At 36.7% G+C, this 27,844-nt stretch overlaps 1 protein-coding gene and 1 pseudogene across 3 annotated transcripts in view; one reads left to right on the forward strand and one right to left on the reverse strand.

Annotated features, from left to right (window-relative positions):
* The window catches only part of ATR (ATR serine/threonine kinase), a 100,901-nt gene that overhangs the window by 19,211 nt on the left and 53,846 nt on the right, over positions 1 to 27,844 (forward strand). For all 3 annotated transcript variants that reach the window (XM_045503416.1, XM_045503417.1, XM_045503420.1), the window contains 12 exons: positions 1,566 to 1,756; positions 1,840 to 1,940; positions 2,109 to 2,280; positions 5,781 to 5,951; positions 7,545 to 7,739; positions 10,221 to 10,406; positions 15,081 to 15,173; positions 17,028 to 17,158; positions 18,509 to 18,652; positions 20,773 to 20,866; positions 21,318 to 21,443; positions 27,229 to 27,435. In XM_045503416.1, coding sequence (XP_045359372.1) covers positions 1,566 to 1,756; positions 1,840 to 1,940; positions 2,109 to 2,280; positions 5,781 to 5,951; positions 7,545 to 7,739; positions 10,221 to 10,406; positions 15,081 to 15,173; positions 17,028 to 17,158; positions 18,509 to 18,652; positions 20,773 to 20,866; positions 21,318 to 21,443; positions 27,229 to 27,435 — 1,811 coding nt within the window. The remainder of the gene's footprint in view (positions 1 to 1,565; positions 1,757 to 1,839; positions 1,941 to 2,108; positions 2,281 to 5,780; positions 5,952 to 7,544; positions 7,740 to 10,220; positions 10,407 to 15,080; positions 15,174 to 17,027; positions 17,159 to 18,508; positions 18,653 to 20,772; positions 20,867 to 21,317; positions 21,444 to 27,228; positions 27,436 to 27,844) is intronic.
* LOC123611468 lies at positions 13,975 to 14,320 on the reverse strand (annotated as a pseudogene).

A 27,844-nucleotide genomic window follows, 5' to 3' on the forward strand; every position in this document is an offset into this window, starting at 1 on the left:
CATGACCTGAGCTGAAATCAAGAGATGTACGCTTTACCAACTGAGTCACCCAGGTGCCCCTGATTTATTTAACATTTTAAAACCTTTTCTGGGCGCCTGGGTGGCTCAGTCAGTTGAGCGTCTGACTTTGGCTCGGGTCATGTTCTCATGGGTTTAGGCCCCATGTTGGATTCTGTGCTGATAGCAGAGAGCCCGATGTGGGGCTCAAACTCACAAACCGTGAGATCATGACGTGAGCCAAAGTCAAATGCTTAACCGACTGAGCCACCCAGGTGCCCCTAAACTCTCTTTTTTAAATCATTAATGGAATTAGCCTGAAGCCTTAAAAAAATTAGACTTACTTGATAGATTCAATGGTCATGTAATGGTTATTTATAAATGGGTTGTCTGGCATTAGACCGCATCACAGAACTAACAAGGAAAGTAATTTTTGGATTTTTAAATATTCATGTGATTTGCCGACTTGGGCATACCTGGTGTTTGGTCCAATATCGTGAGGTTCAGTATTCCCTATGCTCTTTAGGGAGACTGGGGAAGCTTCTTAATATGTCTGCTGCCACTACCTTGGACCTTTGGAACTTCAAATAATTAGAAGTTTTGCCCTACTGAGGACTATCTGTAGATTGTATCTTCTTAGTCACTTTTCCAGTGGCAATGTTGTATGAATTTGTTGGAAGCATGAGATTTACACAAATACTTAGAAGATCCATTTGTTTGGGTAGAAAGTTGCAACTTGTTCTCAAGTTTTAAAAATAATTTATAATAGGTAGTTTCCAGGACTCCCTAAATCTTATAATACAGGATTAACAGTAAAGCTAATAGTTCACAGTTCTTTAGATTAGTGAAATGTGCTTTTTAAGTCTATCTCAGTAAAATATAATGATGTACAAAGTCTTAAGTGAGTAGTCATTTTATAACTTAAAAAAATTCTAAGGGCCCCTGGGTGGCTCAGTCAGTTGAGCATCTGACTTGGGCTCAGGTCATGATCTTGAAGGTTGGTGAGCTCAAGCTCCACATCGGGCTTGCTGCTGTCAGCCTGTCAAGCCCACTTCCAATCCTCTGCCCCCTCTCCCTGCCCCTTCCCTGCTTACATGCTCCCCAAAATAAATAATTTTTAGAAGTGAGGCACCTGGGTGGCTTATTGGGTTGAGTATCTGCCTTCAGCTCAGGTTATCATCGTGGTTTATGAGTTCAAGCCCCATACCAGGCTCTTTGCTGATAGACCCTGCTTCAGATTCTATCTCCCTCTCTCTCTGCGCCTCCCCCACTCACACTGTCTCTCTCTCTCTCTCTCTCTGTCTCTCCCTCTCGCCTCAAAAATGAATAAATGTTAAAAAAAATTTTTTAATTCTAGAATTTTAGATTTAAATTATTTATAACTTTTATTAAGTATAAAGTAAATTTTAATCTGTAAACATTCATTTTAGTCTTCCACAATTTCTACTAATTGAAACTGACATTAAAAGCAAGTTAGAATTCTTTGTATATTTATTAATAATATTTTTACTGTAAAACTTCGATATTTGAAGTGTTAATATTAGGTATTATATGCTCTCGCCCTTTAGCTTTCATAGATAATTTATATCATCTTTGTAAGCACCTTGATTTTAGAGAAGATGAAACAGATGTAAAAACAGTTCTTGGAACTTTATTAAATTTAATGGAAGATCCAGACAAGGATGTTAGAGTGGCTTTTAGTGGAAATATCAAGCATATATTGGAATCCTTGGACTCTGAAGATGGATTTATAAAAGAGGTTGATATTTTTTATTTTTAAACATTTGTGTCTTCATTAATCTGGCTCTAAACTAATTTAACTGATTAATTTTATTATTCTAGCTTTTTGTCTTAAGAATGAAGGAAGCATATACACATGCTCAAATCTCAAGAAATAATGAGTTGAAGGATACCTTGATTCTTACAACAGGGGATATTGGAAGGTATATTTGGCAGTGTTTGTATACTTCCTTTTTTATTTGCCAGGTGTTAAAAATGGTAATATGAGAGATGTGAAATTATAGAAAAAAAATGTGATATCAACATGAATTTTTTTATGGATTTCCATTTATATTTGAGATATTGATGATAACCTTTTTTAAATTTTTTAGGGCAGCAAAAGGAGATTTGGTACCTTTTGCACTTTTGCACTTATTGCATTGTTTATTATCCAAGTCAGCATCTGTCTCTGGAGCAGCATACACAGAAATCAGAGCTCTGGTTGCAGCTAAGAGTGTTAAACTGCAGAACTTTTTCAGCCAGTATAAGAAACCCATCTGTCAGGTGAGAGTCAGCACTGGTCTTGACTACAGTAAATAGCAATACTTTGCAAGAGTTAAAAAACAACAACAACAACAACAACAAACAAAAAACCATTTATACGTTTTATTTGTCTTGCTTTAAAGGGTATATATATATTTTTTTTATTTATTTATTTTTTTTCAACGTTTATTTATTTTTGGGACAGAGAGAGACAGAGCATGAACGGGGGAGGGGCAGAGAGAGAGGGAGACACAGAATCGGAAACAGGCTCCAGGCTCCGAGCCATCAGCCCAGAGCCCGACGCGGGGCTCGAACTCACGGACCGCGAGATCGTGACCTGGCTGAAGTCGGACGCTCAACCGACTGCGCCACCCAGGCGCCCCTAAAGGGTATATTTTTAAAGGATGTATTCAGTTTATTTAAGAGAACCTAAAACTTACAAGTTTTGTATTTTATGATCTTGCTCTAAAGATGTATATTATGAATGGGAGAGGGGAATATCTTTTAGTAATATATTGAATTACTATGCTCTCTTGTTAATCTGTTAAATGCTTTTGGGGGGAGCCTGGGTGGCTTAGTCGGTTAAGCGTCCAACTCTTGTTTTCAGCTCAGCTCATGATCTCACGCTTCCGTGAGATTGAGCCTCACATTGGACTCTGCTGACAGCATTGAGCTGGCTTGGGATTCTCTCTCTGTCCCATCCTAGGTGGAACGTGTGCTAGTGTACATGTGCATGTGCACGCTCTCTCAAAATAAATAAATAAAACTTTAAAGAAAAGAAATGCTTTTCTTTTTGGGGTGCCTAGTTGGCCCATTGGGTAAGCATCTGACTTTTGATTTCGGCTCGGGTTGTGAACTCACGCTCTTGAGATTGAGCCTTGAGTCAGGCTCTGTATTGACAGCTCGAGGCCTGCTTGGGATTTTCTGCCCCTCTCCCCCCTCTCTCCCCAAATAAATAAATTTTAAAAAAATGCTTTTCTTTTTTAGCCTTTATTCTACTGATAAACTTTTTTATGGCTTGATGTTATGTAGAAGGCACTTTAGTTTCTATGTAAGGGATGAATTGCTAAATTCTACTCCTGAAATCGTTGTTACATTATATGTAACTAACTTGTTTTAAATAAAATTAAAATGTATATGTATATAAAAAAAGAAATCTTTTAAAAAATCATTGAGTTAAGTTTTGTGAATAGTATAACATAGAGGTTCAGTTTCTTCTTTCTTTGTTTTGGGGGGGTACAAGTGAGCAAGGGCAGAGAGAGAGAATCCCACAGAGGGGCAGAGAGAGAAGTGGGGCTCACCCAAAGTGGGGCTCATGTTTTTACCTGAAGCAGGGCTTCTCTTCACCCGAAGTGGTGCTTGAGCTCACCTGATATGGGGCTGGAGCTCACCCGATGCAGAACTTGAACTCAGGAACCATGAGATCATGACCTGAGCTGAAGTTAGATGCTTCACCAACTGAGATACCCAGGCACCCTAGAAGTTCAGTTTCAGTTTCCTTCATGTGATTATCCAGTTTTCCCAACATCATTTATTGAAGAGATTATCCTTATTAAGTATTCTTAGCTCCCTTGTCCAATATTAGTTGATAGTATATGCAAGGGTTTATTTCTGGGTTCTTGATAATGTTCCATTGTTCTATATACCCGTTTTTATGACAGTACCATACTGTTTTGGTTACTGCAGCTTTTGTAGCATAGTTTAAAATTTAGAAAGTGTGATGCTTCCTGCTTTGTTCTTTCTGAGGATTGCTTTGGCTATTTAGAGCCTTTTGAAATTCAGTACATATTGTAGAATTTTTTTTTCTTTTTCTGTGAAAAATGCCATTAAAATTTTGATAGGGAATTCACTGAATATCCAAAATTCTGCATTGGATCTCCATAGGGATTACACTAGCATATTTAGATGACTTTGGTAGTATGCATCTTTTATCGATATTCTCTCCCTGTCCTTGAACACAGGATGTCTTTCCATTTACTGTATTTTCAGTTTCTTTCATCAAAGTCTTACACTTTTTTTTTTTTTTTTAAACGTTTATTTTTATTTATTTTTGGGACAGAGAGAGACAGAGCATGAACGGGGGAGGGGCAGAGAGAGAGGGAGACACAGAATCGGAAACAGGCTCCAGGCTCTGAGCCATCAGCCCAGAGCCCGACGCGGGGCTCGAACTCACGGACCGCGAGATCGTGACCTGGCTGAAGTCGGACGCTTAACCGACTGCGCCACCCAGGCGCCCCAAAGTCTTACACTTTTTATGCTATAGGTCTTTCAATTCTTGGTTAAATTTATTCCTACATATTTTATTAGTTTTTATGTTATTAAAATGGGATTGTTTTCTTCATTTCTTTTTTGGATATTTTGTTAGTGTATAGATATGCAACTGATTTTTGTATGTTGCTTTTGTGTCCTGCCACTTTACTGAATTTATTAATTACTTCTTTTAATTTTTTTTTAACGTTTATTCATTTTTGAGACAGAGAGAGAGCATGAATGGAGGAAGGTCAGAGAGAGAGGGAGACACAGAATCTGAAACAGGCTCCAGGCTCTGAGCTGTCAGCACAGAGCCCAACGCGGTGCTCAAACTCACGGACCGCGAGATCATGACCTGAGCCGAAGTCGGACGCCCAACCGACTGAGCCACCCAGGCACCTCTATTAATTACTTCTTTATCCACATAACTTTTTGGTGGAGTCTCTAGGATTTTTTCTATATATCATCTTGTCAGCAAATAAAGACAATTTTATTTAAAAACTAAAAAATACATAAATAAAAAAGGTTGATTCAACTCATGGCCGAAAAGTTAGGGATGTGTTAAAATACTGGCTTTGCCCTGTTAGGAGTGTGATCCTTAACAAGATACTTAAATTTCTTAACTAAACCTGGTTACTCCATTTGTAAAAGGGAGGTTGTGACATCATCTACTTCTTGAAGGCTGTTACAAAAATCAAGTAAGCTAATTCAGGTAATATGTTTAGAGCATTGATACTATCCTTTATGTTAGCTTAGAAAGTAGTCTTTAAATTTTATTCCTTGTGTGTTGGGGCGCCTGGGTGGCTCAGTTGGGTGTCCAACTTTAGCTCAGGTCATGTTCTCCCCATTTGTGGGTTCAAGTCCCGCGTCAGGCTCTGTGCTGACAGCTCAGAGCCTGGAGCCTGCTTCGGATTCTGTCTCCCTCTCTGACACTCCCCTACTCACACTCTGTCTTTCTCTGTCTCTCTCTCTCAAAAATAAACATTAAAAAAATTTTTTTTTAAATTTTTTTTTTAATGTTTTATTTATTTCTGAGACAGAGAGCATAAGCAGGGGAGGGGCAGAGAGAGAGGGAGACACAGAATCCGAAGCAGGCTTCAGGCTCCAAGCTGTCAGCACAGAGTCTGACGCGGGGCTCGAACTCACGAACCGCAAGATCATGACCTGAGCTGAAGTTGGAGGCTTAACTGACTGAGCCACCCAGGCACCCCTAAGAATTTTTTTTAAATTTCTTCTTTGTGTGAAAAAATTAACAAATTGTTTTGCTCTAGTTTTTAGTAGAATCTCTCCACTCCAGTCAGATGACAGCACTTCCTAGTACTCCATGCCAGAATGCTGAGATGCGGAAACAAGATGTGGCTCACCAGAGAGAAATGGCTTTAAATACCTTGTCTGAAATTGCCAATGTTTTTGACTTTCCTGATCTTAATCGTTTCCTTACTGTAAGTTGCAAAGTGTGGTTGACTTAACTGTTTTCAATTCAGTATTTTGTGTTTATTCCATTCTAGTCTTTATTTTAAAGAAAATCTGGAGCATGTAGATCCTGTATTTTCAAATATGTATGTTTTCTTTTGACTTTGATATGATGTTACTTATGTTATAAAATTTAAGTTCGTGTTAGAGTTATTTCTCTATATGGTTTGCTATCCTGAAAATTTAATACTAATTGATTAATGCTAACTAATTCAGCTGACTGAACCCTTATGTCTTTAGTGCTATGATTGGTTCCATTGGTAATGCACAGTCTAATATCATTTTTACCTCTAAGGAGTTAGAGCAATATAGTACAAAATTATTGGTATATATGATCTTGTGTGAATTCAGATGACAGAGTTTATGGTAGGGAGTGGTTTGGGAAGTCTTTGAAATGTCATTATGGTTAAGGGTTGAAAGATGGAGTAGATTGTCTTCTTACCTTTTCCTAAAGACAAAGTTATCATTACTCTTCGTGAATTGTAATAGTGATCCATACTATTAGGACTGAGTATTTCTCCCTACAACATTATTATATTTTAACAAACTTAAGTTGCTTGTAAATTGGTCAAATCCTGCAAGGAAATATGATAGTATACAGTAAGGATTATAAAGATATTCTTATCTTTTCATTCAGTAATTTCCCTCTGGGAACCAAAAAGTACAGATGTTTATTGCAGCATTTTCGAAGTACAAAATTAAACAAAATGCTGAAAAGAAATGTCTAACATTTGGGCTGTAGACCATTGTGGAACCCTTAATATAATAATTGTTAATACTTTGTAGACTATTTTATAATGTTATATTAGTCTTACAGAATTAATTTTAAGTTCAAAGGCATAACACAAGTAAGGTGTAAGCATCTCTGAGGGGAGGGGCCTGAGTCTTGTTTATTTTTATATCTCTAGTACCTATGATGATTGACATGTAGTAGGTGTTCTTTAGATACATGTTGAAGGGAATAAATGAAAGGCCAACAATTTTGTGTTTGGAATTGTGTATTTGTTTTATGAGTAAGATCTTAAAGGAAATAGACCAAAATCAAAATAGATTTGTTGCCATTTGAGGATGGTGAGTGCATTAAAATGGTTTTATTTAATACTGCAGCACTTTTAATTTTTTCAGCTTTTTAATTAAAAAAAAACTTAAAATATTGTATTTATGGTTACTCTTGATTGTTGTCAAAGTCCAAATTAACTCAAATAAAAAATCAAACTTGGAACTTCTGCCTTTAGAGTATGAGTATATTTTAACACATACTCATGAGAAATTTTCTTCTCTACTTATGTATTGGCTTATACTTCTACATTAGCTGTAATGTGAACTCTGTGCCATCAGAGACCTTGCCTATTTTTTTGTGGCTTTATCCGTAGTGCCTGAATCATAGTAGATGCTTGGTACATATCTGTTGAATGCATAAATGGTAAATTCTGAAATTACATAGATCACATCTGTACTCCAAATTTGTTTGGTATTTTAAAATATTTTTGTACACAACTTATGTGAATATGTTATTACCTGGACAAATGTACTTTTTAGTAATTACAGTGTTTCTTTTTCAGAGGACATTACAAGTTCTGCTCCCTGACCTTGCTGCCAAAGCAAGCCCTGCAGCCTCTGCTCTCATTCGAACTTTAGGAAAACAGTTAAATGTCAATCGTAGAGAAATTTTAATAAATAACTTCAAATATATTTTTTCTCATTTGGTCTGTTCCTGTTCCAAGGATGAATTAGAACGTGCCCTTCATTATCTGAAGGTAATTGAATAATTGTGTGTTTTACTCTTTCGTTTAAATTAGCATTATAGGAAAGCTTTTCTAACGTTCTTGTAGGGAGAAGAGTAAATAATTTAGAGCTTATTCTAGAGTAATATAAGTCCAAATGGTATCATGTAAATAAGCTTTGTTTGGGGCCTAGAGGATCATATTAAATAGAAATATTCTTTTGTTATTTTTTTGGTCATTTCACCATAATGGCGTGTGATGATCATCCATTCATGGATCAGGTTCTCAACTCATTTCATTTTAGAATTTTTTTTTTAAAGTTTATTTATTTTGACAGAGACCCCCTGTATGCACATGCAAGCAGGGAAGAGGCAGAGAGAGAGGGAGAGAAAATTCCAGGCAGGCTTCATGCTGTCCGTGCAGAGCCTAACACAGGGCTTGATCTGAGATCATTACCAGAGCTGAACTCAAGTCAGACATTTAACTGACTGAGCCACTGAGGCTCCCTTAGAAATTTTTTTAAGTTTATTTTTTAATTTTTTTTTGGTAATCTCTGTACCCAGTGTGGGGCTTGAACTCACAACCCCAAGATCAAGAGTCACATGCCCTTTCAACTGAGTCAGCGAGGTGCCCCATATTTTTGAATTTTTAATTAATTGGAGCTCTAAGTTGACTAATTATATGCAAGTAATTATATTTATAGGAAGAGGCAATCTCAACTGTGACATAATGTTAGTGTATTGCTTAGTTTTTTAGTGCTCTGATTATATGTGACTCAGTATTTTGCTAGTTTTTTTAGATTTAAAATTATAGCTTATATGTCTTTTTGGGTATCACACTAGCAATGGTATCTTTCAAAAAATATGAAACTATATTGGAGTAGGAGAAACCGTCAGATATGCATATGTGACTACTATTTTCTCTGATGTTAATTATTTCATGTGTTTCATGATATGGCAGCAATAGATTCCTTTCTGCATGAGAATTATTGAATATTGAGTATTTTTATTCATCTTGAGGAAGAAAATCTGTATTGTAGAGATAGAATGACAATAGTAGAGTGTTCTCCTGTAGAGATAGAATGATAATAATAGAGTATTTTCCTGCATGTCAGAAGTTACTAAAGAATTTATATGGATCATTTCAGTCCTTATAGTTATCCAATGAGATAAAGATGCTATTATTTTTCCATTTTATAGATGAGAAAACCAAAACAGGGAGAGGTCAGATTAGGTAACTTGTCCAGGTCACAACACAACTAATAAGTGACAAAACTGGAATTTAAGGGGCACCTGGGTGGCTCAGTCAGAGTCTGACTCGGGTCATGATCAAGCCCTGCATCGGGGGCCCTGCATTGACAGTGCAGAGCCTGCTTGGTATTCTCTGTCTCCCTCTCCTTCTTCCCCTCCCCTGTTCACGCTCTGTCTCTCTCTCTCAAAATTAAAAAATGATAAAACAAACAAACCTGGAATATAAATTCAGGCAGTCTGACCACAAAGACTGTTCTAAGCCACTATATTATATTTTCTCCTAGGGGTTATGTGTCTATGAATAATGAGTTGATGATATTTTAAGAAAACTGACTTTTTGAAATTTTATTTGAAAGTGAAGTTTAATTACTTTCCTCATTACCTGTACCCCATGGGAGATGTACCTGGAGAAATCGAGATTAGAATCCCTTTTTCTTTTTTTTTTTATTTAAATTTATTTATTTTTGAGGGAGAGAACAAGTGTTTGTGAGCATGAGCGCGAGTGGGGGAGGGACAGAGGGAAAGGGGGGAGAGAGACAATCCTAAGCAGGCTCTGCACTGTCAGCACATAGCCCCATGTGGGGCTTGAACTCATGAACTATGAGATCATGGCCTGAGCTGAAATCAAGAGTTGGATGCTTAACAACTGAGCCACCCAGGTGCCCCTAGAATCACTTTCCAATACCTTTTATTTTTTTATTTTTATTTTATTTTTAATTTTTTTAACGTTTATTTATTTTTGAGACAGAGAGAGACAGAGCATGAACGGGGGAGGGTCAGAGAGAGGGAGACACAGAATCTGAAACAGGCTCCAGGCTCTGAGCTGTCAGCACAGAGCCCGACACAGGGCTCGAACTCACGGACCGCAAGATCATGACCTGAGCCGAAGTCGGCCGCTTAACCGACTGAGCCACCCAGGCACCCCTCCAATACCTTTTAAAATTACCATCAATAGGGATACCTGGATGGCTCAGTTGGTTAAGCATCTGACTTCAGCTTAGGTCATGATCTCACAGTTCGTGAGTTCGAGCCCCACATCGGGCTCTGTGCTGTCAGTGCAGAGCCCACTTGGGATACTCTGTCCCCCACTGTCTTCCCTCCCCCATGCGCACTCTCACTCTCTGGAAAATGAACAAACATTAAAAAAGAAAAAACAATTTAAATACCATAAGTAAATTTTGTCACATGATCTAGAGCTCCTGATTTACTAATATACTTATTTCCAAAATCTTTTTTTTTTTTTTTAAATGTGTCTTTGGATTAGAATGAAACAGAGATTGAATTGGGAAGCCTATTGAGACAAGATTTCCAAGGACTGCATAATGAATTATTGCTACGTATTGGAGAACACTATCAACAGGTTTTCAATGGTTTGTCAATACTTGCATCATTTGCATCTAGTGATGATCCATATCAGGGCCCCAGAGAGATCACATCTCCCGAATTAATGGTAAGGAATATGTTATATGAGTTTTTGTTTGTTTCTTGCCTTTTTGTAGCTTAATTGTGAGATTGGAGAAATAGATATTGTATGCATTTTCCAGATGCTAAAGATTTATTTAAATTTCAGGCTGAGATTTTTATTTTAGAAAGGTTGAGGATTTAAATTATGGTCATACAAGGTATTAACAAAATATATTAGTGTTGAAAAATATGTTTCCAAATGATTATAGGTTTTATTTTTTCACAGGGTAAAAATGTTCAAATTAATTTTTATTCACTACTTTTTAACTATAGATTGGAATACATTTGTGCTGTGCCCCCCTTCCCCTACCTCCAACTACCTCTTTGGCACAACATACTAATTTTGTCAATTCTATTTTTAAAATCCATTGTTATATTTAAGGGAAAGTTGGAACACATGTTATCCCCTCTTTCCCTCTCTTAAATTTTTAGTCACTTCATGTGAAAAAATATGTACATATCCTATTTTTTCTTTTGATTGCCCTCATTCCTTCAAGAGACTCCAAGGTCTATCAACAAAATATCTTCAGAGATTTCTATGTTTGCTTTCTCATTTCCCATTCATTCTTTAGTTCATTTTAATCTGTTTTTGTTCTCACTATTCTACTGAAATTCTTGTCCATGTCAGAAACAGTCTGCCTGATGTCAAATCCAATGGTCACTTCTCTTCCTATCTTATTTCACCTTTCAGTGGTATTCAGTACAACTGACCATCCCTTCTCATATGGCATCTCTTATACTATACTTTTTTTATTTTCTTTTTTTTCCCCACTGTCTACTTATTCATTCTTAGTCTTTACTGGCTCTTTTCCTCTACTTTATCCTCTAAATGTTAGATTGATTCAGGACTATGTAATTGGGTCTTTTTTTGTCTATTCTTTCCTTAAATGAGAGAGAATCTGGTCTCATCTGGTACTTTGCTTGATTTGATTTATATTTTGATGATTTCATTGTTGAAATTCCAATCCTGACCTCTCCTGAGCTTTGGACTTGTGGATTTATATAAGTTAGGTCCTGGCAGGAAACGGATGGCACACACAAAAATGTTTAACCGAAAATAGTTTCATGAAGGGCTATTTTCATTGTCTTGGGCAAGGTTAAGAGAACCAGCAGGAAATGTTAAGGAATATAGGGACTAGGAATAGCAGAAAATTTATGCTCCCCATAGTCCTGGCCAAGAAGAAGAAATGTTATTGACAGAACCTGGTTGAAAGCTTAGAGCCATGGTTCAGGGAGAAGGTTGTCATTGTAGAGTGTAGACAGTTCCAGAACCACCTCAAAACCCAGAGGGAGCAGGAATTTTAAACCCCTTGCTCTTTTCTCCTAATCCCTGTTCCCCTGTGGTGCTTCCTGTTGACTGAATTCATTGGGAAGCCAGATGAAAGGGATCTTGAGTAATGAAATCTGGTTAGCTTCTCAAGCACAGAACAGGCCAGAGAATGGATCTGGAAAGAGGATGGCAAACAGCCTCTCCAGCTTCCTCTTTGTCATCTCTACTTGTCTATCTTAGTAAACGTCTAAAGTCCAAACATAACGTGTCTGTTAGAAATCTTCATTTTCCCTCCACTAACCTGTTTCTCTCCTAGTCTTTTCTTTTTTTTTTTTTCCTTTTTTAAATTTTATTTTTTAAAATTACATCCAAATTAGTTAGCATAAAGTGCAACAATGATTTCAGGAGTAGATTCCTTAGTGCCCCTTACCCATTTAGCCCATCCCCCCTCCCACAACCCCTCCAGTAACGCTCAGTTTGTTCCATATTTATGAGTCTCTTCTGTTTTGTCCCCCTCCCTGTTTTTATATTATTTTTGTTTCCCTTCCCTTATGGTCATCTGTTTTGTCTCTTAAAGTCCTCATATGAGTGAAGTCATATGATATTTGTCTTTCTCTGACTAATTTCACTTAGCATAATACCCTCCAGTTCCATCCACATAGTTGCAAATGGCAAGATTTCATTCTTTTTGATTGCCGAGTAACACTCCACTGTATATATATAACACATGTTCTTTCTCCATTCATCCATCAATGGACATTTGGGCTCTTTCCATGCTTTGGCTATTGTTGATAGTGCTGCTGTAAACATGGGGGTGCATATGTTCCTTCGAAACAGCACACCCGTATCCCGTGGATAAATGCCTAGTAGTGCAATTGCTGGGTCGTAGGGTAGTTCTATTTTTAGTTTTTTGAGGAACTTCCATACTGTTTGCCAGAGTGGCTGCACCAGCTTGCATTCCCATCTCCTGGTCTTTTCTATTTCAGGAAATGGTACCACTGTCTACCTAGTTGCTCAGATCATAACTTGGGAGGCATTCATGAGCCCTCCAGTTTCTTCATCCTTCATAATTAAGTGTTAGCAAACCCTAGCAAGTCTATCTTCAAAGTATATTTTTCATTCTCTGCTGCCACTACCCTCTTATAAGTGACTATCATCTTTCTTGGAGACAACTACAAAAACCTCCTAACTGTTCTCTCCTTTCACTCTTCCCTCCTTATGTCTTTAGTCACTTATTTACACAACATTGATATGCTCTTTTTGTAGGTAATACAAATTCATATCATTCCCCTGTCTAAATTCCTTTTATGGTTTTTGTTGCTCTTAAAATGAAATCTATAAAGCTTTATGTGATTGACGTACCTTTCCACCCTCATATTATGCAACACTTTTCTTCCTTTCTTGTTTGTTTTGTTGTGGTTTTTAAAAATATCAAGATTTTTTCTGTGTCAGAGCCTTTGCCTTAGTCTCTTTACTTGGAATAATCTTCCTCATTCTTTAGCTCTCAGAGTTTTCTGATCACCCTACCTAAACTCCCACATCCCAATTCTTCTCTATCATGTGATAAGGGTGTTTTTCCCTTAGCACTTATCTCAACCTTATTTATATATTTATTGAATGTCTTCTACTTGTATTAGTCTCCCATGTAAGCTAATAGGAGGAAAGTGACTTTGCTGATCTTGCCACTTATACCTGGCACCATATTCTAGACATACATAATACATATTTAGTGAGTGGCAGATTAATGAATTATTGTCTAAATGCAAGAGCTTTACAATTAGAATGTTGGCAGACTGTGAGTGCCATCTATATCTGCTTTTCATTTAAGAAGCATGAGCTGGATCCATGTGATTGGTGAATTGTGGTTTATTAAGCCTAAAATGAGTCTTAATCCAAATCAGAAGTTTGCAAATTAAGTGTAATTTAGATTGACAAACAGATGATTCTCTGTGCTTGGCAAGAAAAAAGTTTGTCCTAATATCTAATATGGGGAGACATGATCAACACCTAACTTTCTACTATGTGCTAGTACACATCCACCTACCCGTCTCTCCTCTTGGCATTGTATGTAATCTGTAGATACCTAAATCAGGTGCCTCAACATCAACCAATGCAACTTAATTGTGGAGTTGGAAAATGCTTTGCCACTCCTCTCCTGCTTTTTCTGCCCCCTTCCTTGCCCATTTATAAATATTTTAATATTCTTTGCAGGGTACTTGCATTCCCAGGTTGTAATAGTATTAACAACTTAAATGTAACACTTTACTATGTTCTTTTTTTTTCCCCAAAAAAGCTTTATTACGTACAGAGGAGAGGGGTTCAGTCCTTCTTGGCTGCTGCTTTCCTCATGGCTGCCAGGATGTTGCTCAGCTCCTCTCTCTTACTCTTGGTACAGATGTGTGTGTGTCCCTACCCTTTTCTTGATGAACTTGAAATTGCACTTGTCCTTGGAAACCTTGAGCAGCTCCATTGCACAGGGTGAAGCCACACACCTCTCAGATCACGTGCCACACAAACTTGGTGTGGTTGATGAGGCGCCTGCAGCAGCTGCTACACCTCAACTTGTTCATGCTGTTAGTCACCTTGTAACTCTCGTTGAGGCCAATGGCCAGAGGGTAGAGCAGAGCCATGGCTGCTGCTCCCCATAATGGCTCCTGCTGCAGAAGCAACACTTTACTATATTCTTAGTGCTTAATGCATGTTATCTTATTTAATCTCTATAACAACTCTGTGAAATAGGTGTTCTCATTTTACAGACTCAGAGGAGTTAAGTAACTTATCCAGCATCACACACTAGGTAGGGCAAAATTGGGATTCGAACCCAGGTTTGGCTGACTTAAAGCCCATACCCTTTCCTCCAGGATCCTCTTTCAAGAAAAAATTAATCCTATTCCCTTTTACCAGTGTTACCTCAGATGATACTGACCTCTGTTTCAGACCGATGTTCTAGCAGCTTATTTTTTCCTTATTCAAGTACTTTTTTTTTTTCCTGTCTTAGCTCTAAATGTTCTAGATAAGGACACTTAGTCTTTTTCCATTCTTATAACAATTAAATATCCTCTCCACTCTGGGTCCTTGTGTGAGTCACATCCTGAGGATCCCACCCCAGCACACTCCATAATTCAAAAGCTCACAGGTTTTTTATTGTAGAGTACTGTTTAATCATATTTTGTCTTGGTGATTATAAATCAGCTTCACTAATTTTTAAAATACTAGATGTGAAAATATATATTTTTAGAGAAAATTCACCAAGTGCTTACTTCCAGTACTCTAACATAGTTAGGTAATATAGAAATGATGTTAGTTGAATAAATTATTACTGATTTATGAAATTTGATCTGTATAAAACTTACATAAAATCTGTTTTATGTGTTTCTTTTTTTTCATTAGGCTGATTACTTGCAACCTAAGTTGTTGGGAATTTTGGCCTTTTTTAACATGCAGTTACTGAGCTCCAGTGTTGGCATTGAAGATAAGAAAATGGTAGGTAGTGATAGTTAAGTTGCAAAGTTCTGGAATTCATATAGAATACATAGGAGATATGACTTTGGCTTGTAGCTACAAACATTCAAAGATGATAAATAAACATGACATTCTGAATCCTTATTTTCCTTTATAGGCTTTTAGGGACTCTAAAAAGAGGAATTATATTGCTTATAGTTCTTTTGTTTATAAAGGACCAAAAACCCGACCCAAACTGGCTTAAAAGAATTTATTGGCTCTGTGACTAAAAGTGTAAGAATAATATAGCTTTGGGCATAACTTAGCTTTGGATACAGTGTTCTCAGAATTCATCTCTTAGCTCAAATTCCCCTGGATTGACTTTGTACATAAGTACCAGGTGATGACCCCAATGGCATCAGGCTCATGACCTCACCCCGTCTAGCTCAGTGGGAAGAAAAGAGACCAGCAGTCTCTGATAGCTCAAACAAAAGTTGCATAATTGAGTTCATTGGTCCAAATTGGTGTGTTATGAGTTATGGCCCATGGTGTTTTTGAAAACTGAAAATTGTTAAGTTATGTAAAGTTAAGTAACTTCAGTATCTATTGATTTATGTTTAAATGTGTTTGGCACAGGGCACCTTGGTGGCTCAGTAAGTTGGGCATCTGAGTCTTGATTTCAACTCAGATCATGATCCCACAGTCGGGAGATCAAGCCCCAGGTCAGGCTCTGTGCTGAGTGTGTAGCCTGCTTGGGATTCTCTTTCTCCCTCTCCCCCACCTGCATGCTTGTTCTCTCAAAAAAAAAAAGAAAATAAATGCATTTGGCACAGTGAAGTTTCAGTATGACTGCTGTAACAGTTGGTCACAACTGGAAATTTTTGTTCCTAGATTGAGTTAGAATTTTAGTACTGATTAAATTTCCCTTTTTATTGTTTTCCATCTTTGCAGTCAGTAAAATTACAGTAAAAAAATCTGAGTGGAAGGTTTTATTTCAGTCTATACTCTTCTATTAATAACCTTGAGGAACCAGGAAAGATATGATACAATATTAAATTCTAATTCAGCAGCCAGTACTTACTCTGTTGGTGTCAACTGGTAAATTTAATCCCCTAGGTAATTTCTGTTCTGTCTCCATGGAATCTTTTTTTTATTTTAAGAGAGAGAGAGCATGTGTCAGTGTGGGGGAGGGGTGGAGAGAGAGAGAGGGAGAGAGAGAGACAAAATCCTAAGCAGGCTCTGTGCTGTCAGCACTGAGCCAGATGTGGGGCCTAATCCCACGGCCCTGGGATCATGACCTGAGCCAAAATCAAGAGTCCAACAATGCTCAACCAACTGACCCACCCAGGTGAAGCTTGTATGTTTTGGCACAGAGGTAAGGTTTACTAGAGAGTTTCTTTACCCTTTCATTAGAACCTGGAGCTGTTGATACAAGTCCCGATTCTGTGTTCCACATACAGTGAAATATGTACATTATTTTGGGGGTATGTCATCAGTTATTTGTTTATTTTACTAAATTCAGAGTATGTTGAAATTAGTACCATTAGGACAGAAATGCATGTGCCGCATAGGAATCTGGGATGAACAGGAAGAAAATTAAACAATAGGTATTAATGTTCTTAATAAATTTGAAAATTACGGTCCTAAAGGACCACCAGGACAAAAATAACAAATTACCTTCACAAGAGAAAAAAAACACCAGAACTCAGCTTGTATTTTTCAAGTTCATTACTTATATAAGAATTTGAACAGAATGAACTGACCAACATTTAGACATTGTGTTGCCAGAAATAGGTACTACTCTGAGATGTGGGTGGGATGCACTTTACCTTAGGGCTCATCTGCTCCTGTGGACTTGTTTATAGGCTTTACTTTAAATCCCTACTTACTTTATAGGCTTTGAATAGTTTGATGTCTTTGATGAAGTTGATGGGACCAAAACATGTCAGTTCTGTGAGGGTGAAGATGATGACCACGCTAAGAACTGGCCTGAGATTCAAGGATGATTTTCCTGAATTGTGTTGCAGGTAAATGACTGCCTGAGTTCATTAGAGTATTTGCATTTCCCAGTAGCACTAACTTGAATTCTTATCTCTTTGAGGGATTCAGACTGTGAGTAATAAAGATGGAAAGAATACTTGTATTGAAAGGGAATATGTTTACTTCTTTAAAGATACACTAGTGTGCAATCTTTTAACATACTGGGAAATAGTATAATGAACCCCTCCATACCTATTTCCCAACCTCAGCAGTTATCAACATTACTAATCTTACTTAACTGACCACCTCCACCTATTGTTAGTTGGAATGATTTAAAGAGAACCCCAGTATCAAATCACTGTACTTAGAAATACCTCTGATGTATCTAATGGGTAAAGCATTAAAAAAAAAAAAAAAAAAAATACAACCATTGTGAATTATTACACTTAGCAGAATTAATAGGAATTCCTTAATATCATCTAAAACTCAGTCCATATTTAGATTTCCCCAAATGTCTCAAAGATTGTTTTCCCAAAGGTGTTGGTTTGTTTGAATAAGAATCCAAATAAGGTGCATGTGTCACACATGTGGTTGTTTGGCCCCTTAAATATCTTTTAAAAACAGATTCACTCCTTAAGACCCTTTCCCACACTTTTTTCAGGCCATTGAGATTTTGGCATATGGGATTTCTAATTTAATTTGACTTAATATCATTTCAGTGTTACTACTAACAGACTACTCAGTGCAGTTTAAGCTTTTTGAAGGTCCTTTTTTCCTTTATTTGTTTGTTTCTTTCTTACATATGGATTTTTGTTTTTTTCAGAGGTCCTTTTGTCCTTAAGACTGTACCTATTGGAGATGGAGAGTCTGAATAATACGTTTTAAAGTCATGTGAAGCAGTTCTCTTCTGTGTACATATGCCACCCACTTGATATTAAGTTAGGTTTAGTTGTTTTAGTTTGTTTAAAATTTTTAGAAGTGCTTTTTTTCCCTCTTTAAATTCATGTAAAATATAAACATTGTCTGAAATTCAAATTTGTGAATCTAGCTTTAATTTCTGATCATGATAAGTATCTATTTTTCTTAATTTTTGTATAATTCTCCTCTTTTTAAAGTATAAACCAAATGCACACACACTCACACCCTTATTTTCCTATGAACCCTGCCCCAAAAGGGAGCATATTATAAGCACTATTTTTACCTTGCTTTTTTGACTTGATGCATTAAAGAAATCACTGTTTGCATATATAGTACTGATCTTTATTCCATTTTTACAGCTGCCTTGTAATCTTAATATTTGTATGTATCATTGTTTGCCCAGCTAATAACTCATTGATGGAGCTTTACTAATAATAAAAATAATGTGATTTTTAACTTTTATTTATTTTTTCACATAGAGCTTGGGATTGCTTTGTTCGTTGCCTGGACCATGCTTATCTTGGTTCCCTTCTCAGTCATGTGATAGTAGCTTTGTTGCCTCTCATACACATCCAGCCTAAAGAAACTGCAGCTATATTTCACTACCTCATAATTGAAAACAGGTATTTATTGTAATAGAAATTAATAGTAAAGATTACAACTTTTTATTACTGTATATTTATGTCTCAGGACATTAGGATTGCTACTGGTAATGTGGAATTGCTCACATTCTTTTTAATTGAGAGTCCATCAGACAAAAATAATTGACACGCTTTAAAAAAAAATTGACATGCGTTAAGTCAGTGCATATCGAACTGACACTATTTCAGTTGTGACATTGACTCATTATAGTATTTAAAACATTAGTAGATCAACAAGTCGAAATTATTTTCATCAGTTTTGAAAGAAGTGAGGCTAAGTTTACCTTTCTTCTCATGCTTAAAAGAGATAGTTGAATATGAAAAAGGTTAAGAGGAATGTTCACCTACTTTCTATAACTTTCCTTAGTTGAAACTCTTATTACTTCATTGCATTAGTCTCTTAACCAGCCTCCCTTCCTTTAGGCTTTTATCCCATTTCTTCATATTGTTCATATTTAAAAACATCTCTTTTATCAATTTATTCCAGCATATGGAGACATTTTGTGATTCTCCCACTTACTAATTGATGAATTTCAAATTGCTTATCTTGATGTTCAGAGCTTTCCAAAATCTGGTCACATCTTATTTCTTAAAACCTTTTCTTAAGATTTCCCAAAACAGACTGTGCTGTAGCTTACCTGTAAGAAGAACGTACATTACTCCCATTTTTGTATTTCAAACCAGCTGCTAATTTAGCCTAGAATTTGTTTGTATGCATTTTGAAGCTGTTTCTGTGTTTGCATTTACTGTTACATGTTGTAGTTTTTTGTTTCTGAAAAGGGTTTAAGTATTATTTATTTACCTGCTTACCCACCCATACACATGCTACTGCTATTCCCATTAATCATTTTCAATAACTGTCTAAGCAGGGAAAAGGTACAAAAGAAAAGATTAATGTAGGGATTTTTTCAATAAAGTGCTTTTGATATTTTGAGTATGATAGAACAACATAAACACTGATGTAGATCACCTTTCAAATACTTTTGGATTATTACATAGTGTATCAGTGCTTTTTATTATGCAGCAGTTATTTCTCTACCTTTTCATATAAAAAAATCTCTCCTTCATTTCGTGCTAGTTAGAACACCTTAAGCTCCCTGAATACAGAAATTTTTTTCAGCTTCCTTTATTGTTATATCACTAGTGTCCAGCACATAGTGGCATATGATAGTTACTTGATATGTATTTGTGGCATAAGTGAATGAAGACTAGAATTTAGAAATCTATTATTGGGATTCAGATAGATTAGAGTATTCTATTTGATGCAAATTAAAAATTATAGCCTCAATAAGATTTATATGTTTTTTTCAAATTCTTTATGAGAATTTGTGTTTTAAGGTTGGATTTGGCTATCTATTGCTGCACTATGAACTGCTCTAAGATCAAGTGTCTTAAAGTGACAAGCATTTTTATTTACTCATAATTTTGCAATCTGGACTGGGTTCAGCAATAGATTCTTTGGTTGGTGGCTGCAGTCAGCCAGCAGGTAGACTTGACAGAGTTTCTGTCTCTTTCCATGTACTCTTGGAGTCTCTCTTTTTTCATGTAGCTTGTCCATGCTGGTGACCTTATATGGTGACTTAGGTCTCTGATGGGCACCAAACCAGAAGTTGCCAAACCTTTTAACACATCGGCCTTAAGTTGGCACAGCGTTTATTTTGCCACATTTTGTTTGTTAAAGCAAGTCACACAGCTAGCCTAAATTGAAGAGGAAGTGACTATGAAGAAGTAGAGTTTATTTTGGGCCACCAACATAACCTACTACAACAGGGTGATTTTCTTAGATTTGATTATTTGCCACTATTAACCACTAGACATGGTTAGGAAGAATATTTTGCACATCATTAATCCACTAGCACTTTTTTTTTTTAAGATTTTTTAGTTTTATTTTTAAGTAATCTCTACACGCACACCCTTACTGGGGCTTGAACTCATGACCCCAAGATCAAGAGTCACATACCCTACTGACTGAGCCAGCCAGGCACCCCCGCTAGCACTTTTCAGTGTGACTTAAATTGGCTATAGTTTCAACCTCTGCTTTATTTTTTTTTACTATTCATACTCTTTGCATATAATTTTTTTGTTTTCCAATTAACTATTAGGGATGCTGTGCAAGATTTTCTTCATGAAATATATTTTTTACCTGATCATCCAGAATTAAAAAAGATAAAAGCAGTTCTACAGGAATACAGAAAGGTATTTAATTTTTAATTTATGTCTTAGGGCATCATTGATACAAAATTGTTCCCAAATTCCAATACATTGAACAGAGGTTCTGTAGAATCACATCTAGGAATAATATAGTCATATTCCAATGGCTATTTTTATGATTAGATAATCCTATCACAGCTATGATACTTTTTTTAGAAGGGAATTTCAGTATTTAGGCCAAAGACGTTATTGAATTACATAGATTTTTACATAGAAAGCAAATAATACAGTACTTGTGCCCTTACTTCCCAGATTACTATGTCCCTACTTACAGTCCCCCAAAGAAGAAGCTGCCATAGCTTCATGCCCTGAAAAGCTGTGGGAGGATTCTAGTTATGTTGTGCTACAAACTATGGTATGAAATTGTCATGGCATGAAATTGTGGTTTTTGAAGTCATTAACTGATAAGGTGTATCTCTCTGTGTTCTTTATATAGGAGACCTCTGAGAGTACTGATCTTCAGACAACTCTTCAACTATCCATGAGAGCAATTCAACATGAAAATGTAGATGTTCGTATTCATGCTCTTACGAGCTTGAAGGAAACTTTGTATAAAAATCAGGTATACTAAAATAATTAAAAAGCTATAGAAATATAGGAAGCTCAAAGAAAAGATGACAGGTTGGCATATTTGCTTGAGTTTCAGTAGATTCAATGAAAGAAGTAATTCTTATTTTACCAAGATTATCAGATCTTAGAATTACTAATCCATGAGATCCCTTTTGAGGTTGAATACTGGGGATTTGCAGAGTTTTTTGTTGTTGTTTTGAAGGGTCATAATTTGACAGTTGTCTTTTGGTTACTGCATCTTCCTGAGTAAGAGTGTGTGTGTACACAATAGCAGCAGTTCGTGTGTCTTCTCATATAATTTCCTATAGATATTTGTCATATAAAATCTCAGTAATTTTGCCATTTTACATTTTGACTGAATCTTGTTTTAAAGAAACTAAATTTTTAAGTTTACTCTTTTATGATACCAGTGAAGTTTATTCTTTTCTTGGGCAACATACCGTAGATTGGCTCTAACCTTGATGACCGTGAGAACTGGTGTTTAAAGTACTAGATCACTGTAAGGCTATGAAATAGACAAAAATTAACTGAGGTACTCATTTTTGCATATCAAGAGTTTATAAGATGTGAAAGCCTAACACTCTCATGAGTTAGGGGATTAAACCAGGTTATGTTTGTTTTCATGATAGAAGGAAGCATTTAAGTTACTTAGGACGAAAGATATACATGATGGTGGGCTGCCTGGGTGGTTCTGTCAGTTCAGTGTCCAACTTCGACTCAGGTCATGATCTCATGGTTTTTGAGTTCGAGCCCCATGTCAGACTCTGTGCTGACAGCTCAGAGCCTGGAGCCCACTTCAGATTCTGTGTCTCCCTCTCTCTCTGCCCCTATCCCACTCATGCTCTCCTTTTCTCTCTCTCTCTCTCTCTCTCTCTCTCTCTTTCTCTCTTTCTCTTTCTGACTTCTGGGTCAGTGAACTTGTGTGACCAATGTGAGTAGCAGCTTATGTGGAAATGGTCCTACCATAGCTGAGGAGCCTTGAATCTCCTCGAATGTAGGTTTTATACTCGCCTAACTGAATCCACATTGCCAATTACAGGGCAATGTAATTGCTTCATTCCCTGCCCTGCACTTACTTCATCGAAACTACTCTGTGCTTACCCCTTGCCCCAAACCTCTACCTGGGTTTCAGGTAACTTAAAGGGCTTCTAGCTTTTTATTTTATATAGGGATTTATGAGTAGCAGAGGATTTCTCCTCTTGGCCTAGAGGTTTCCTAGTTTAGGTTGTTTCTAAGTGGATGACATGGTCCTGGTCAAATATTAGGAAACTTTGTATGGATTATCACTTCTTAGATGTAAATGACTAAATCTGAGAACTTAAGGAAATTGCTTATATTCTTAGGGAAAAGCCACAGCTGCCCAACTTTTCCACCTGTGTCACAAAACAAAAATCACACATGGTAATACCCTAACAAGCCTTCCTTCAATGTAAAGCCCCAGTGCTAATAGATTAGCTAGGCATAGTAAGAACGTAAATGTACTTACAAGAGCCTTGAAGGTCACATAAAGTAGTCTGAATAAGATGTAATGTCCATAGATTGTTATTGGGTATTTTTAAGTACAGGTTAATTTAGTTTAGAATCAATTTATAGCTGGATAAATTTACTTTAGGTTAGTAAGAAAACTAAAGATAATGGCTTGGAGGAACCAACGAAGATAAGAAAATAAGGGAAGGAATCCAGAGATACATGTCTTTGTAGCCGTATCCCCACTGGCCTAAAACACCTACAAAAAACGAGAGAAGGAAGTGGGTTTTTTCCCCCCACCTATGACAAGAAAGTAACATCAGTGTTGAAAGCAATTCAGATAAGTTCTAGAATAGTGCTATCCAAAAGAATTTTCTATGAGGATGGAAATGTTCTGTATCTGCACTGTCCAGTTATAGCTGCTAGCCACATGTGGCTCTCCTGAGCACTTAAAGTGTATGATAAGGAACTAGGTATTTAATTTTATTTAATTTTTCTTAGTTTAAATTTAAATAGCCTCATGTGGATGGTGGCTATCATATTGGACATTGCAGCTCTAGAGGATGGCTGAACCTGTAGCAATACCTGAACAAGAAACTGATATAAGAAAACAGGGTTCGAAGTCAAAGAGTCTTTGTAGTAGATGCTGTGAGAGTCCATGAGAAAGCAAATGCAAAAGATATTCTTATAAAAGTTCAGTTCTTAACCAGAGGGAGAGGAAAAGATACTTCAGGAATATGTTGAAAGGAGGTGCTTTAAATAAATAGAGCTAAAATTGTGGTAAAACTGGCTAAACAAACAATTGGGTATAATGTAATGAAAAAGGAAACCATAAAAGATGGTATGACAGTTGATAGGATGGCTGCTGTAGCCTTCTATACGTGACCTTTTTGATGGACTGACCCTGAAAAAGCTTTGTTCTAAATTTATTTTTTTATTTATTTTAATGTTTGTTTATTTTTGAGAGAAAGAGACACAGCATGAGCAGGGGAGGGGCAGAGAGAGAAGGAGACACAAAATCCAAAGCAGGCTCCAAGCTCTGAGCCATCAGCACAGAGCCCGATGTGGGGCTTGAACCCATGAACCGTAATCATGACCTGAGCTGAAGTCAGTTACTGAACCAACTGAGCCACACAGGCGCCCCTGCAAAAGCCTTGTTTTAATGGGTAGCCCCCAGAGGGTCATTAACATTAAAGAAATGACAGTTTATGCTTCTTACTTGTAAGGAAGAATCCGTTTTTGAGGGATATAAAGGATACCTAAGGTCAGTGGATAGCAGGGAATTTTTTCTTCTATGTTAGAAAAATCAGACTAGGGGCGCCTGGGTGGCTCAGTCGGTTAAGCGTCCGACTTCGGCTCAGGTCACGATCTCACGGTCCGTGAGTTCGAGCCCCGCGTCAGGCTGTGTGCTGACGGCTCAGAGCCTGAAGCCTGTTTCAGATTCTGTGTCTCCCTCTCTCTCTGACCCTCCCCCGTTCATGCTGTCTCTCCCTGTCTCAAAAATAAATAAACATTAAAAAAATTAAAAAAAAAAAAAGAAAAATCAGACTATAGATAAAACTGAACAACCATCTAAGAACTTTCTGATCACTGATGGTACTCAGGTTGAAGTGATTTTCTGTGTAAAATCCCAGAAGGACATATGTTGGGCAGATGATATGCTATTATAGATGAAAAACTATAGGGAATTATTAATAAAACTACTTAGATGAGGAAGCCAATTCAGTAAGGTAGGATATAAAATCAACATATAAAAAATAACTTTTATATAATAAGCAATAACTAGGTGGAAGATTTGTTGGAAGAGCCAATTTACAACAGTAACAGAAAAAGATAATATGCTTAGTAATAAGCATAATGAGAAATAGATAAACCAATAAAGAAAAACCCTGAAAGACACAAAAAGGTAGTAGGTTTAAGCAAATGGAAACTATCCCTTATTTATCTGTTAGGTTGACTCAATATTACAAAGATTTCAGTTCTCTCTAGATTAATTTATAAATTTAATGCTATGCCAAAAGAATGCCAACAAGTTGCTTGTTTTTGTTAACTAGAAAAGTTCAGACTAGGGGTGCCCAGGTTGGTCACTCGGTTAAGCATCTGACTTCAGCTCAGGTCATAATCTCATAGTTCATGGGTTCAAGCCCCACATTGCGCTCTGTGCTGACAGCTCAGAGCCTGGAGCCTACTTCAGATTCCTGTCTCTCTTTGTCTTCTGCCCCTCCCCTGATTGTGCTCTCTGTCTCTTAAAAATAGACATTAAAAAAACTTAGAAAAACAAAAGTTCATACCAATGCTTATATGGGAAAATCAACAAAAATAGCTAAGAAAACTCTGAGGGGAAAAAGTAACCATGAGGGTTTAGTATCTCTACCAGACATTAACATACTCTACAGCCTCTATAGTTAATACAATGTGATTCTGGTGCATGAATAAACACACCAGGGGGAAAGAATAGAAAGTTCAAATGTAGACCTTTATGTAAATGGACATTTAGGATATGATAAAAATGGTATTTCAAGTAATTAGAGCAAACAGATTTCTTTTAACAACTGATTAGGCATTAGGAAAATGATAAAATTGGGTCTGAATGTTAAAAAGCATTATTTATTTATTTATTTATTTATTTATTTATTTTTTCAATATATGAAGTTTATTGTCAAATTGGTTTCCATACAACACCCAGTGCTCATCCCAAAAGGTGCCCTCCTCAATACCCATCACCCACCCTCCTCTCCCTCCCACCCCACATCAACCCTCAGTTTGTTCTCAGTTTTTAAGAGTCTCTTATGCTTTGACTCTCTTCCACTCTAACCTCTTTTTTTTTTTTTTCCTTCCCCTCCCCCATGGGGTTCTGTTAAATTTCTCAGGATCCACATAAGAGTGAAACCATATGGTATCTGTCTTTCTCTGTATGGCTTATTTCAAAAAGCATTTTTAAATAGAGGCAATGAACACACACTCATTTTTAAAACTCTTTTGGAATTCAGTATCTTTGCTGAAAAATAAAAATCAATTTAACCTAAAAGTGAAGTGAAAACATTTTTAAGTACATAGGAGATAAGTGTATTTTACTTTTCATTTAGTGTTTCATAACATGTATTACATTGAACTGCATTTATCTCTGCCAAATAAAGTGACCTTATATTTTCTAGTTTTAGCAAGTGAGTAAATGTTTATAATTTCATATATTAGTTTTGCTATTTTTATTATGAGCTCATTTTTGAGGTATTTATGCCTGAATTAACCTATAATGTTATTTAAGTGATAGACTGTCGAAGACTGTGGAAGAGTTAAAATGGCTTTTCATTTTTCTTTTGAAGTGATTACTCTAATTTGAACCATAGTTTCAACATGAAGTTTGAGATGTTCACATATGCTTTACTTTTGCTAGACAGAAAATAGTATAAAAGAAGTAGTTCCAAAGTGGTTACACGAGTACAGTATGTAAATTTCCATTGGCTTGAAAATAGTCTCTTCTTACTTAACAGGTTTTCAGCATCCTCAGGAGATTGATGAAAAAAGATTACGTGAACCACCACTGAACCATTTCCCCATTTTTTTGTCCTTCTCTACCTTAGTTTTTTGTTGTTTTTTTTTTTTCCAACGTTTATTTATTTTTGGGACAGAGAGGGACAGAGCATGAATGGGGGAGGGGCAGAGAGAGGGAGACACAGAATCGGAAACAGGCTCCAGGCTCTGAGCCATCAGCCCAGAGCCCGACGCGGGGCTCGAACTCACAGACCGCGAGATCGTGACCTGGCTGAAGTCGGACGCTTAACCGACTGCGCCACCCAGGCGCCCCTCTACCTTAGTTTTTTAATATACTTTTCAGTCTTCTTGTTTTACCTAATAGCTCTTCCTTGTTGACTTACGTGAATATCTGTCCATTGTCCTTGAAAAGTTATTCTGAGTTCTTTTTCATCTTCTTCATTGCTTCCTTTCCTTCTAAATGTATTTGCTATTATACATATCATATGGTATTTTAATTACTTATTTGCATATCTATTTTCCCCTTAGACTGTGAACTCATTGGGATAAGTCTGTGTCTTATTTATTTTTGTATACTAGTATAATAATAGTAACTGTTTAATGGATTAAGGATTAAAAATTTCTAAAACAATGTTCCTACAGAATATGTTGTGAACTATGTTATGTGAACTCATCAAAAACTAGCTGAAAATACTGCAGATACAGGAATTTAATTTTGTCAGTGTTTATGTCAGGTATTCCTTAATATTTTTAAGCTTTGTAGTTAGGAAAATATACTAGTTCGTGAAAATTATGTACAATTTTCTTTCTACTTTTAGGAAAAACTGATAAAATATGCAACAGATAGTGAAACAGTGGAACCTGTTATCTCCCAGCTGGTAACGGTGCTTTTGAAAGGTTGCCAGGATGCAAATTCTCAAGCTCGGTTGCTCTGTGGGGAATGTTTAGGGGAATTGGGGGCAGTAGATCCAGGTCGACTAGATTTCTCAACAACTGAAAGCCAAGGAAAAGATTTTACATTTGTGGTAAGTAATGGTAATTTGGGATGACAAGAAGAGTTCTCTGTCCTATTCAAATTTCTATATTTCATTTACAAAGAACTGTTCAGGTTATCCTTAGTGGCACTGTGATCTAAACTAGACAATTTAGGTAACTTCTAAATTTTTTCCTTAATACTATTACAGAGATCTAGAGCCAAAAACTATAATAAAGTAGGAGTCCAGACTAGTGTGCTGTGTTCTTTTTAAAAAGCTTCCCAACCTAGGGGTGCCTGGTTGGTTGAGCACCCTACTCTTGATTTCAGCTCAGATCATGATCCCAGGGTCATGGGATCAAGCCCACATTGGGCTCCACGCTGAGTGTGGAGCCTACTTGGGATTCTCTCTCCCTCTCTCTATCTCTCCCTCTCCCTCCCCCTCCCTCTCTCCCTCTCTC

This window comes from Leopardus geoffroyi, chromosome C2 (assembly GCF_018350155.1).
Source record: "Leopardus geoffroyi isolate Oge1 chromosome C2, O.geoffroyi_Oge1_pat1.0, whole genome shotgun sequence".
In the NCBI taxonomy this organism is placed as follows: domain Eukaryota; kingdom Metazoa; phylum Chordata; class Mammalia; order Carnivora; family Felidae; genus Leopardus; species Leopardus geoffroyi.